At 41.0% G+C, this 13,504-nt stretch overlaps 1 protein-coding gene across 1 annotated transcript in view; it reads left to right on the forward strand.

Moving 5' to 3' along the window:
• The window catches only part of TRAPPC10 (trafficking protein particle complex subunit 10), a 73,888-nt gene that overhangs the window by 46,246 nt on the left and 14,138 nt on the right, over window positions 1-13,504 (forward strand). Inside the window, exons 11-17 of the mRNA XM_079767100.1 lie at window positions 36-127; window positions 2,208-2,348; window positions 2,922-3,034; window positions 5,695-6,209; window positions 6,973-7,114; window positions 8,766-8,924; window positions 9,687-9,922. Of these exons, the coding sequence (XP_079623226.1) occupies window positions 36-127; window positions 2,208-2,348; window positions 2,922-3,034; window positions 5,695-6,209; window positions 6,973-7,114; window positions 8,766-8,924; window positions 9,687-9,922 (1,398 nt within the window). The remainder of the gene's footprint in view (window positions 1-35; window positions 128-2,207; window positions 2,349-2,921; window positions 3,035-5,694; window positions 6,210-6,972; window positions 7,115-8,765; window positions 8,925-9,686; window positions 9,923-13,504) is intronic.

The raw sequence follows: 13,504 nt of genomic DNA on the forward strand, positions 1-13,504 counted from the left end.
AGTACAACATTATGTGTTGTTTTATTTTCCCACAGGATCTGTCCCACGCTACCATTGAAATGTATACAAGTATTGGGAGGATTCGATCTGCTAAATTTGTTGGAAAGGATCTGGCAGAATTTTACATGTAATTGATTTTCTTTGAATTTCAGATATTTCACACCTGTAGTAAGAGAAGATTTGTTATGTATGGAGTTAATGTGAAGTATACACATATTTATAGAATGAAAGATTAAAATCTGTTAACCAATCATCATCATTTTTTTCAATTTCTTCTGAAAACCAAATGGAGAGATTTTCAGCTTGTTATTCTTAATAGCTGATCATTGATCTTTGCATTCCTTTTATTTAATTAAATTAACATAATGATCTTATGTAGTATATATAACATTGTATATATGTAAGTATTATATGTAAGATACAGTATTATAATTACATTTATTCAGTTAAAGAATTATGAGGAAATATTTAAGATTGTACATCCAGTGTTTACTAAGTTGGGGTGTAGATTCTTAAATATTTTGTTCTATAGCATTTTCTCTGGTTTATGTCAAATGCCTCCTAGGAGTTTGAAAGCCTGGAGGCCAGTGATGTAAAGTAACCGCATGTATTATGTCGGGAGAGAGGATGACCATGACTGAGTGATGTGTACACATGCAGGGGGTATTCCCAGTCTTGCTCCAGCTTTAGACTCAGATTTCACAGAAAAACTCAAGACAGCATGTTTCTCATGTGTTTGATAAAACTGGCCTACCACGAAGGAGAAATCCCGGCTGGCAGTGTCATTGCTATTTGAAAGCATTGGAAAGAAATATACATTATAAGGGAAAAGGTATTTAAGTTTTCTCAAAAGAAATGTGTGTTTGAAATGATATCTTGAAATCTGTAGTACTTTCATTAGGGGAAACACGGAAGAATAGTTTATTTCAACTGATTGGAGTGGCTGCAGAAGGGATTCATAGGTCATCTCAGTGAACTTAAGTTTTCCAGCTTTGCTTAGAGCAGCTAGCCAGTCACACCACTGATTAGCAACAATCAGGGCTGGCTTGGCTCTCTCGAGCCTCCATCTAGTGCATTTCAGGAGTAAGTTATAGAGGAGCAAAGGAGCCGTGTCTGCAGATGCTGTGAGTGGTGCCCACCTGGACATTAGTCTGCTCTGAGGCCGGGAGCTACAGTGGCTAATCCGACAGTTGGGTCCTGGTTTCACCTTGGCCACATAATAGCTGGGTGGCCACTGGCCTCCATCTCTGGGGGCTGAATGATGGTCTGTAGACTTCCAACTCTAGAATGTAAGAATCTTTGGCTAGAGATAGTAACTGAAGAAGTATTGAAGGTTTGGACCTCTTTAAAAAGGGGTGGGAAAAAAAAAATAAAATAAAAAGGGGTGGAATGGGAGGGGACCATAAAAGTGTAGGAAAACTAACACATACTTTGATAGGTTTACATTTTATTTGATTTGATAATTTGAGAAATGTCATTGTTTCAAGAGTAGGGCAGTAAAAACGGGGTGTCTTCCAAGGATGCCTATTTAGCCTTAGCCTTTGTCCCGTGAGTTTGGTGGTCCCAGCCCTTTGGTGAGGGCCAGGGGACCCATGTTGTCATGGAGGCTTTGGCAAGCTCTTGCTAATTGTGCTTTCAATTTTGTTTTATTCGGAACATCTTGAAGGTTTAAATTGGGAAGATCCTCTCTTGAGTGATAAGTGTTGCTATTAAATTCTTCATAATTCTCTGTAAATCTTGGAAACCTGCTCAGTGCTATTTGCCCAAGCTCCCCTCTTGGTTGGGCCATATAGACTGCTTCTATATTTCCTATCTTCAGTAGGTAGGTGGCACCAAGCCCTGATTTTGTAGCTTCCTCCCTAACTAGCTGTGTACCTTCACCTCCTCTTACCTTGGTATTCTTATATGTCAGCTTGAGATAGTGAATAGTGCCCTCACTTTCTTCAGAGATTCGACTATAAAAGTTCTTCGACTGGTATATGATGCTGGGCAAATGGTGTGGGATCATCATCGCCATGAGCCCATTTTCGGGCCCTGATCCTGTGCTCTTCCTCAGACCAGGGCACGTCTCAGAGAAGGACTGTCTAAGATGGTACAAAGGTCATTGTGGAGGGCTGGAAAGGGCGGAGAGCAAGTCATGAAAATTATGTCTAAGTTTGTTGATTATCATGAACCATAATGAAAGCTTCTATTTGTTGATTTGCAAGGAAGAAAAAGTCTCCACAGAAGGCAGAAACCTATCTTCAAGGAGCACTGAAGAATTACCTGGCTGAGGGCTGGGCACTGCCTATTACACACACAAGGAAGCAGCTGGCCGAATGTCAAAAACACCTTGGACAGATTGAGAAGTATCCTTTAAGTGTAGCATTTTTCACGAAATAGGAAAATTGTTTTTGTTTAAACAGCAACGATGTCTACAATTGAGTGTTTAATAAACACCTAATAATTAGGAGAGAAAAAGCCAACCTGTACATAGGTACCATGTTAAATGTAAGTTAAATGCCTAGTCCTCACATTTGATCTCTTTCTGAGTTCCTAATACTTTTTTAAAAAATACGTTTTTATTGATTTTTAGAGAGAGAGGAAGGGAGAGGGATAGAATGATAGAAACTTTGATGAGAAACATCGATTGGCTGCCTCTTACACACCCCCTACTGGGGATTGAGCCAGCAACCCAGGTATGTGCCCTGACTGGGAATTGAACCTGTGACCTTTTGGTTCATGAGTCTGCTCAACCACTGAGCTGGGCTGAGTTCCTAATAATTAAAAAAAAAAAAAAGGGGGTGGGGTGGGGTGGGGGTGGGGGTGGGGGAATACCTGTTAAACTGTACTTTGAAAGCTCTGGGGCCTGGAGAAGCCATCTGCATGCAGCACCCTTTGGTATAAGGTCCTCTGTGCAGGCCCTTGACTCTCCATCCCAGCTACCTTCAGACCAGTAGCCTTTTAGCCAGCGATCATCACTTAAATGAAGAGGAACGGAAATACTTCTGCCAAGAGATACTCAACTTTGCCAGTGAACAGACAGATAGCCCAGGTAAGGCTAATTGTTAAAGCTTTTTATTGTGAACATTTTCAATTGTTACAGAAAAGTAAAAAGAGTATACAATGTGTAATGTATACTAACCACCTAGATTCAACAACTAGTAACACTTTGCCGTGTAGCAAACATGTATCTATATATTTTTTTACTTTTTTCTTTTTGCTGAACTTCAAAGCAACCTCAGACCAAGTATAACACTTCACCCTGAACATGTAACACTTCACCCTGAAACAGTGTAGCATGCGTCTTGGAGAACAAGGGCAGCCCCCTAACTGTGCCCAAATTGACAGGGTTCTAATTTCCTGGTACTCAGCAGCTCAAATTCAAATCTCCTCATTGTTTTTATACATTATTTTTAGTAGAGTCTAATCAGGGATCATATATTACATTTGATTGTTGTATCTGAATTCTCTTTTAACTTTTCCCATCTTTTTTTTTTCAAGACATTGATCAAAATTTTTTAACGTCTCAGCTATTTTGAGATAGGTTTTACATACCATAAAATTTACTGTTTTGCAGTGTACAATTCAACACCTTTTAGTATACCAGTATTCAGAGATATGTGTACATCACCACAATCCGCTTTCTGTCTCTAGATACTATTCTGGATATTTCATGTGAATGGAATCATATAATATGTGTTTTTTTTTTGTGACTGGCTTTTTTCATTCAGCATAATGTTTTCAAGATTCATCCATGTTGTAATGTGTCAGTATTTCATTCTTTTTTTATGGCTAATAGTATTCCATTGTATGGATGGCCACATTATGTGTATTCCTTTATTGGTTGTGTGTAAGACACTGACTTTTAGACATCGAGCCAGACATCATGGACTGTCCCACCTTCTGGAATTTGTTCAGTGTTTCCTCATGAGTGTGTCCAACAGAAGGTTGTTCCGAAAGGCTAAGATTCAAGCTAAACCTTTTGGCAAATATATTTTATAGCTAACCTTGTAACACTTAGCTCCTGGGGTTTTGTTTATCAAGGAGGATTAAATTTATTGTAACACTTAGCTCCTGGGGTTTTGTTTATCAAGAAGAGTACTTATTTAAAATAGTACTGTCTTTTTTTTTTTTAATCCTCACCCAAACATTGATGCAAGAGAGACACATTGACTGGTTGCTTTTCACACTGACCAGGGCCGCGGATTGAATCTGCAATTGAGGCACATGCCCTTAACTGGGAATCGAACCCATGACCCTTTGGTCTGTGGGCCGACACTCCAACCACTGAGCCAAACAGCCAGGGCTGAAATAGTACTGTCTTGGTCAGCTCTGGTGGCCATCACAAAATGCCATGGACTGGATGTTCAAGCAGCAGGAGTTTGGAACCTGAGACCAAGATGCCACCAGGGTTTGTTTCTGATGAGGCATCTCCTCCTGATTGTCCTTACATGGCAAGGAGAGAGGGGTGTTTGGGGCTTCAACTTTAGACTGTGAAGGGAACACAGTTCAGTCCATAGCAGTTACTAGCTACTTGAAAGCCAGTATTTCATAGGTTTTGTTTTCAGGTCCACATGATCATTGACTGCTGGCGTGTTTCACTCACATTGAGCTGTTCGGATAGGTTTCTCAGGAGCAACATGGCCTTGACTAGTTGGTTTGTTTAGGTTCTTTAATGTGCCCAAACTAGCTATTGGTAGAGCCCTGTGCCAAGTCTGCTGTGTGTGACATATATGTGAGACTATGCAGTTATGTCTTTCCTGCCAACGTTCTTTGGTATCTCTGTGTGAATAGGCTATTCCGTGATCATCCGCTATTTTTTGTGTGATTTTATAGCATCACCATCAGCAAGTTCTTTTGTTGATTAGTGTTTAATAAATACCACTGCTCAGTCCGGCAGCCCTGTGGATTTTCTAGACTAACCAGGTGCTTGTAGAAAGGAGGTCAGAGAAAGCAGTGGGTTCCTCTTGGTTAGTGACTGTGGGGCTAGGGCTGCACTGCCCCTCTGCAGTTCAGGAGGCAGGGCTCCTTGCTCAATGGGCTGACGTCATAGGCCAGCAAACACCTAGGTTTGTTTCCTGATGTACAGGGATGGGTGGACATCTTCATTTGGGAATTTTGTTATGGAGGTGGAAAGTGGTGGAATTCCTTGAAACAGCTCTAGGAATTAATTGGACTATTTAAAAACGTTGTTTTGGCCCTGGCCAGTGTGCTCAGTTGATTGAGCATCATCCCATGCACCAAACGGGAGCTGTTTCGATTCCTGGTCAGGGCACATGCCCAGGTTTCAGGCTTGATCCCTTAGTAGGGGACGTGCCAGCGGCAGCTGATCAATGTTTCTCACATCAATGTTTCCCTCCCCCTCCCCATTCCCTTCCTCCTCCCATTCAAAATGTTTTGAAATTGAGGAGTTGACCTGTATTTCTCTTTGGTTTATCAAAACAGAACTTAGAAACCATAATTCTTCAGGTTTCATGATTTCCAGGCGTTATCTAGGCATTTGATTATGTTCTGCTTTTGACAAAGTAATTCTTCGGTGTGTGAAGATGGTATGAGGTTGGGTAGTTTTAAACTATCTCATTTGAACTTCACTACTTCTTGCTTCTCATGTTGAGATACTCCAGTTGGCCCAATGGTAAACAAGGTCCTGCTGCCTCTGCATCTTCTAGAAGTGTGACTTGGGAAGAAAAATATGGTGCTATGTATTTGCAGGTCACAAAGTCGTACTCCCTATGCATTCTTTTGCACACCTGAGAGATCTCCGTTTTACTCCCTCCAATGCTGTGGTACACGTGGGTGGTGTTTTATCCGTGGAGATAACTGTATACAGTCAGATGCCCGTCCCTGTCCACATGGACCAGATCGCCATCAGCGTCCACTTCAGCATTGAGAAAAACAGTTATCGGAAGACTGCTGAGTGGCTTACCAAGCACAAGACGTCCAATGGGATTATTAACTTTCCAATGGAGACCTCGCCTTTCCCTGCGTCCCAAAACAGTTTACCAGCTCTGGAGTTGTATGAGATGTTTGAGAGGAGCCCTTCCGATAACTCCTTGAACACCACAGGGATTATATGCAAAAATGTTCACATGCTCCTGAGACGGCAGGAAAGCAGCACTGCTCTGGACACGCCCTCAGGGGTGGCTCTGGATGACGGGGCCCCTGTGCTGAAGTGCTGCAGTGTGACTCTGGAACCAGGGGCCAATACCATAACCTTCAGGACACAGGTATGTGTTGAGTTGGGGGGGTAACTTCATAGGTGGTCAGCAGGGGGTGCTGGTCTGCAAGAATTATCTGGTGTGGTGGGAATCAAGTGGAGGCCTCTGTTCTTTTAACCTTGGTAATGTTTTATCCTTAAAGAAAAATAGACTGACAGTTAAAATATTTTTTATACTTATACAGTTTGAAGGCAGTTGATAACTTTTGAATGAAGTTCTTAACATAGTTGTGTTCTCACTGGACTTAGATTTTTTGCCTTTGTTTTAAAATATACCCTCATTTGTTAAAATGAGATTTCAAAGAAGGTAGCATCCTTGATGTTAAAGTTTATTTTCCTTTTGTGACGCATGGCTTGTCAAAGCAGTTGCTTATGATTCACTCTGACAGTCTTTCTCCAATGCAGTGTGTCTTGTAATCCCTTCTAATCAGGGGTGTGGCCTCTGGGAAGGACAGCTATTTGTCATGTGATTTAGTCTAGTCTGAGAGCAGGTTTTACATCTCATGCATTCAGAAGAGAATGCCACAGGTAAAGTTTATTAAATTGAAAATTCATTATTAGAAGTCAAGTTGAAACCCCCGTTACTCAGAAAGACATCAGTAGAAGTTTTTAGGGCCCTTTGCACAGCCTGCCTGTAGACACGTGAGCACAGAGCAGTAGGATAAAGAGGGTAAAAGAACGATCAATTCAGGGATAATGGTACCTCCTGCTCTTCGGGTGCTCGCAATTGGGAAAGTGGGTGACGACTTTCCAAATGCTTGATTTGACCCTAGGCCAAGGAGCCTGGAACGTACACACTGCGGCAGCTGTGCGCCTCAGCGGGCCCGGTGTGCTTCGTACTTCCGCACCTCTACCCGCTGGCTCAGTACGACGTGTACTCCCAGGAGCCGCAGCTGCACGTGGAGCCGCTGGCCGGTGAGTGGGCTGCACAAAGCTGGGATTGTGGGGTTCAGGTTTGTACTTCACTCCTTTTCAAAGGAGTCTGTGAAAGCAGGGCTTTCTGCACCAGCGGACTTGTAGCACGTTGTAGCTGGATTCCTCTGTAAGAGACGTTTGCGGTAGCATCAAGGAAATCTTGCCTGGCTGTGACTTTTCTGTTCATCGAATATTTGCGTTCTATAAATGCTAACTTTCATGTTTAATAAGCATGGTATATCCAAACGTTAAAAAAAAAAAGAGAGAGAAAAATGAGCTATCAGTTAATGTCTACTACAGAGAACTTAATAAGTAAATATAATTTCTTGCTTAGAGTTTCATTACAAAGGCTAAATGCCAGATTTAGTTACATTCCATACTCTGATCAAAAGTATTTTCCTTTGAAAGTGTTGATTAAACTTGATCTCCTAACATAGTATTTGAGAAATTTAAAGCTGCTGTCCTCTTTGTTAAGTTCTAAAATTAGAAAGAATTGGTGTAAACAAATGATTTAAAACCACACATCAATTAAAACAGTAAAACAAGATGTCTTACTTGTTTAGGTTGGAACAATGTATTTATTGGCTTGTTTCTTCCATTTGAAAAAAAAAAAAGCATTTTTTTTTCTATTGAATCTCCTCATACTTTTTATTTTTGTGTTTTTAAACTTCTCCCATGGCCATCAGGAAAGGCCCTCAGATGCTGACCACAGCAGTCTCTCAAATGATTCTACAGAGAACCTTTTGTGAAAAAGGCTAAGCTTTGTTGCTGGCAGAGCCTGGAATGTGCCCCGTGAGACCAGCCAGCTGTGCTCAGGCCTCCATGCTGCGGTCCCTCACTCCTCTTGCCCCATGCCTTCCCATCCCTCTGTCTTGTCTGTTTCTTTCTCTTCCATGTTTCTTATCTCTTGCCGTCTTCCTTCCGCCTTCCCTGGAGTGGGATTCTCAGAAACCTTAGCTCATTTTCATGTTAAGAGAAACCAATAGCCATGCCTTTAACTAAGTTGTTTTTAAGCCCAAGATCTTGAAGCCCTAATCTGAAACAGCCAGAGAGAATTCTGAATCGCAATAGCACATGCAATTTCATCAGTCTGTTCTGTTTTTTTTTTTAATTTATTGATTTGAGAGAAAGAGAAATATTGGTTTGTTGTTCTACTTATTAAGCATTCATTGGTTGATTCTTATATGTACCCTGACCAAAAATCAAACCCTCAACTTTGGCGCTCTACCCAACTGAGCTAACAGACCAGGTCTCATGAATCTGTTCTTTAGTGTCATTATCTGGTTCTCTCTTACTAACTTATTGGCAGATAAAAATTTGAGCCCCTCATAGACATGGTTGCCACTGTGATCCCTAACTCTAAGCCAGCGTGGTGATGAGACCCCTCAGGCTCAAAGCTTCTCTTATTCTCAGCAAGGGCCCTTCAACCCTGCGGTCCATGTAATCGAGATTAAAAGTGAGAGTGGAGGGATGGAAACAGTGAATTTGAGGAGCATCTGAAGTGAACAAATCTTTTCTAGTAGAAAAAACAGTGCTTTTTTTTGTTGTTTTGTTTTTATTTTTTTTAAAAAGTGTATTTTAGCCTCATACTAGTTCCTCCATTGCTATTTTTGGTTGAGAGTGATGCTAAGTGCAGTCTTTTTCCCTTTAGATAGCCTTTTAGCTGGTATTCCTCAGAAGGTCAAGTTCACTGTCACTACTGGCCATTATACAGTGAAAAATGGGGACAGCCTCCAACTCAGCAATGTGGAAGCCATGCTCATCCTGTGTCACGCAGAGAACAAAGCCGTGATCTATTCTAACACGAGAGGTAAGGGGTGGTCACCTAGCAAAGGTGGACTCTCAGCATTGTTTGCCGTGCATCATGAGGATGTAAGGAGCTGTCATCGGAGGCCTGCTTCTGTCTACAGCTCTTTCCTAGCAGCTTCCTGCCTGTGGGTGGGCGGTGACCCTGCCCCTGGGTGGGGCGTCACATCTCGGAAGGATAAACAGAGCCCTGCATGTGCTCACTGCCAGGTGGTGCTGACCCTGCTCGAACTTCGGATGCAGCATGGGCCTGTGCTTGATAGTGACGCCCTGCGGGCCTCTAGCCTCCTAGGACCCTCCCCGCTTTCCTCACCAAAAAGCAAAAGTAAACCGGCCTTTTTAGGCAGTGCGTGGTCAGAGGCCCTAGAACAGTCTGTCTCCCCGGTCCTCAGCTGTGAGTGGGGAGGGTTATGGAGAGAAGGACGCTGCTCCCTTTCTGGGAGGGAGTTGGTCTGGCAGTGTGACGGAGTGGGAGCACGTTGTGCAGGGACACGCTCAATGCTCTTCTGTATTCAGACTGAGCACAATGACAGCTCTCTGGCCTGGGACCAGCTGGCTTTCATGCAGTGTGACTCTGTCTTAGGGGGCTTTGTTCCTGATTTTCCTGCCTCTTCGGTCCCACCTTGATCCTTTCTGTGCTTTTATGTGTATAGGAGCAGCAGGAGTTGGGCTGGAACTTCACTGCTGGGCCCATCACCTGCTAGAAGGAAAAGGAACAAGGAAACAGAAGGATTGTGTTTGAAGTGACTTTTTCTATCATTCCTAGAAAAGGCTTCTGACGCATCCCTCCGGGTTCAGTCTTCTGACAAGGTCACAAGCATCAGTCTGCCTGCAGCGCCTGCATACCACATGATCGAATTTGAACTGGAAGTTCTGTCTTTACCTTCAGCTCCAGCAGCTGGAGGGGAGGGGGAGAGCACCATGCTGGGGATGACAGAGGCCCAGAGGAAGTCTAAGGACACACAGAAAGCTGGCCACTGCATGGCTACCACGGACCACAAAGTAAGGAGGGTCATGTCCTGCTGGTTCTGAAAGCCAGTGCATAAGGGATGACTTCGGTTGAAGTGGAAGATTTCCAGTTCCTGATGCCACGCACTCTTGGGTTTAGCACTTATATCTGTGAATCACCCCTCCTTTGATAATGGGTACATCTTGGAAAGACAAAGACAAACAGCTCTAACTTTCCTATCCCAACTCAAGAGGGAAGGACAGTTTATTATGAAAGATAGTGTTTGCTTAGGGGAGGCAACTTTGGGCCCGTAGTCTCTTTGTCCTAGTGATTAGGCTAGAGGGAGTTCTGTGTCTTGGTGTGCTTGTTTCTGTCCACTGAGGTGTCACATCAAACTTAGCAAGGAAAAAACTCTGCTTTGGTGCTGGTACTTATTGACAGTAATTGGAGCGATCCATGACTTTGGTCCCAGATCCACAGTCCATCAGCTCACAGAATGTGTTGCTAGCATTGTGTTGATTCCAGGTGGGTCTGTGTCTTGTAACACCGATATCGGTTCTGAGGGCTTCTGACCAGCTCAGGTGTAGAAGTGTATTCTTCTGGCTGCATGAATAAAATCAAGACCCATCTGTATGCTGCCTATAACAGACTCACATAAGATATAAGGATACACACGGACTGAAAGTGAAGGGATGGAAAAAAATATTCCATGCAAATAGATGTCAAAAGAAAGCTTGAAGCGCTCTACTGATTTCAGACAAAATAGACTTTAAAACAAAGACTGTAGTAAGAGACAAAGATGGGCATTACATAATAATAAAAGAGATCAATACAAGGAGAAAATAGAACATTTATATACCCAACATAGGAATACCTAAATATATAAAGCAAATATTAACAGACCTAAAGGGAGAAATAGATAGCAATACAATAATAGTAGGGGACTTACTACCCCACTTACATTAATAGATAGATCATCCAAATAGGAAATCAGTAAGGAAATGTTGCTCTTAAACACGTTAGAGCAGATCAACTTAACACGTGTATGCAGAACATTCCATCCAAACGCAAAAGTATACATGTTCTTCTCCAGTGCATATGAAACATTACCAAGGTAGATCATGTTAGATCACAAGTCTTACTACATTTAAGAGTATTGAAATCATATCAGGCATCTTCTTCAACCACAATGGTATGAAACTAGAAAATACGTGAAGAAAACTGGAAAACTCACAAATATGTGGAGATTAAACAACTTGCTATTGAACAGCCTATGTGTCAAAGAAGAAACCAAAAAAATACCTTGAGACAAATGAAAATGGAAATGTAACATACCAAAATTTATGGGCTGCAGCATAAGCAGTTCTAAGAGGGAAGTTCATAGTGATAATTACCTATCTCAAGAACCAAGAAAGTCTCAAATAAACAACACAACTTTATACCTGAAGGAACTAGAAAAAGAACAGACAAAGCCCAAAGTTAGTATAAGGAAGGAAATAAAAAGTAGAGCAAAAATAAATGAGAAAAACTAAAAAAAAATCACTAAAATTAAGAGTTCTTTTTTGAAAAGATAAAATTGATAAACCTTTAGCTAGATTCACCAAGAGAAAAAGAGAGGACTCAATAAAACCAGAAATTAAAGAGAAAATGTTACAGCTGATACCATGGAAATAACAAAGGATTCTATGATGAACAATTATATGCCAATAAATTGGACAACCTAGAAGAAATGGATAAATTTGTAGAAATACAAAAAGTTCTATGGTGAACAATTATATTTCAACAAATTGGACAACCTAGAAGAAATGGATAAATTTGTAGAAATATACAACCTTTCAAGACTGAATCATATGAAATATAAAATCTGAACAGATTCATTACTAGTGAGGAGATTGAATGAGTGATGAAAAACCACCCAACAAAAGTTGAGGACAAGATGGCTTCACCTAGTGAATTCTACCAAACATTCAAAGAAGAATTAATGCCAAACCTTCTCAAACTCTTTCAAAAAGTAGAAGAGGAAGGAACACTTGCAAACTCATTTTACCAGTCCAGCATTACCCTAATAGATACCAAAACCAGAAAAGATGCCATAGGGAAGAAAACCACAGGCTAATATTCCTGATGAAGGTAGGTGCAAAACTCCTCAACAGAATGTTAACAAACCAGATTCAACAACCATATAGGATCATAAATCCCTCTATGATCAAGAGGGATTTATTCCAGGGATGTAAAGTGGGTTCAAATCCGCAAACCAGTTGGTGTGATACACATCACCAAAATGGACAAAATTATATGATCATCTCAATAGATGCAGAAAAAGCATTTGACAAAATTTAGCATCCATTTATGATAAAAACTTTCAACAAAGTTGGTGTTGAAGGAGCATACCTCAGCATAATAAAGACCATATGACAATCCCACAGCTAATGTCATTCAGTAGTTAAAAGCTGAAGATTTTTTCTCTAAGATCAAGAACAAGACAAGGATGCCCACTCTCACCACTCTTTTTGAGCACAGTATTGGATGTCTAAGTCAGAGCAGTTAGTCAAGAAAAAGAAATCAAAGGCATACAGATTGGAAAGGGAGATAAGAAACTATTTGCAGATGACATGATCTTATATATAGAAAATCCTAAAGACTCGATCAAAAAACTGTGATACATCTACATAATGGAATACTATGCTGCCATAAAAAAGAAGGAATTCTCATCATTTGCAGCAACCTGGATGGAATTGGAGAACATTATGCTAAGTGAAATAAGCCAGTCAATGAAAAATACCACATGATCTCACTCATTTATGGATAATAAAGAACATTATAAACTGATGAACAAAAAGATAGATACAGAGACAGTAAATCATCAAACAGACTGTCAAATTACAGGGGGAAGGTTAGGGAGAGGTGGGGGAGATAAGAGATCAAACGAAGGACTTGTATACATGCATATAAGCATCACCAATGGACGCAAAACTCTGGGGGGTGAGGGCATGTATGGGTGTGGAGTGGGGGGGGGCCAATGATAAGATATGTACACATATAATACCTCAATAAAAAAAAACCTGTTAGAACCATTTATGGATGAATGGGTAAAGAAGTGATACACATGCACAGTGGAGTATTATTTGGCCATAAAAAGGAATGAAATCCTGCTGTTTGCAGCAACACAAGTGGATCTCAGTGGTATTATGCTAAGTGAAATAAATCGGAGAGAGAAAAGGGTGTATCTTCTCTCTTAAATGTGGAATCTAAAAAAATATTCAAAAACACCTTGCAGATACAGAGAACAGATTGGTGGTAATGGGTGAGAGCAATGATTGAACTTTTTTGTTTTTTGTTTTAGTTTAAATGACAAGTTTTAAAAAGTATATGCACAAAGGGCTAATAAATGCAGTCATTTAAAAGAGAAGCATAGACTATCAGACCAGTCAGCACCTAAAGAAGAATGTTTTTATTTTTCAGTCTCTGAAATGTTTTCCCTCACCTGATAACAGAGTTCAGGAGACAAAGGTGATGTTTATTTCAATTAAGAGCATGTAGTCATGCTGAATGAGTGAGTTTCCATATTCAATATATTTATTTGTTAAGTGGGGGAAATAAATTGAAGCTTGAAGCCTGGTTTCTGCCCTTACAGG

Source organism: Cnephaeus nilssonii, assembly GCF_951640355.1.
Source record: "Cnephaeus nilssonii genome assembly, chromosome: 3".
Classification (NCBI taxonomy): Eukaryota; Metazoa; Chordata; class Mammalia; order Chiroptera; family Vespertilionidae; genus Cnephaeus; species Cnephaeus nilssonii.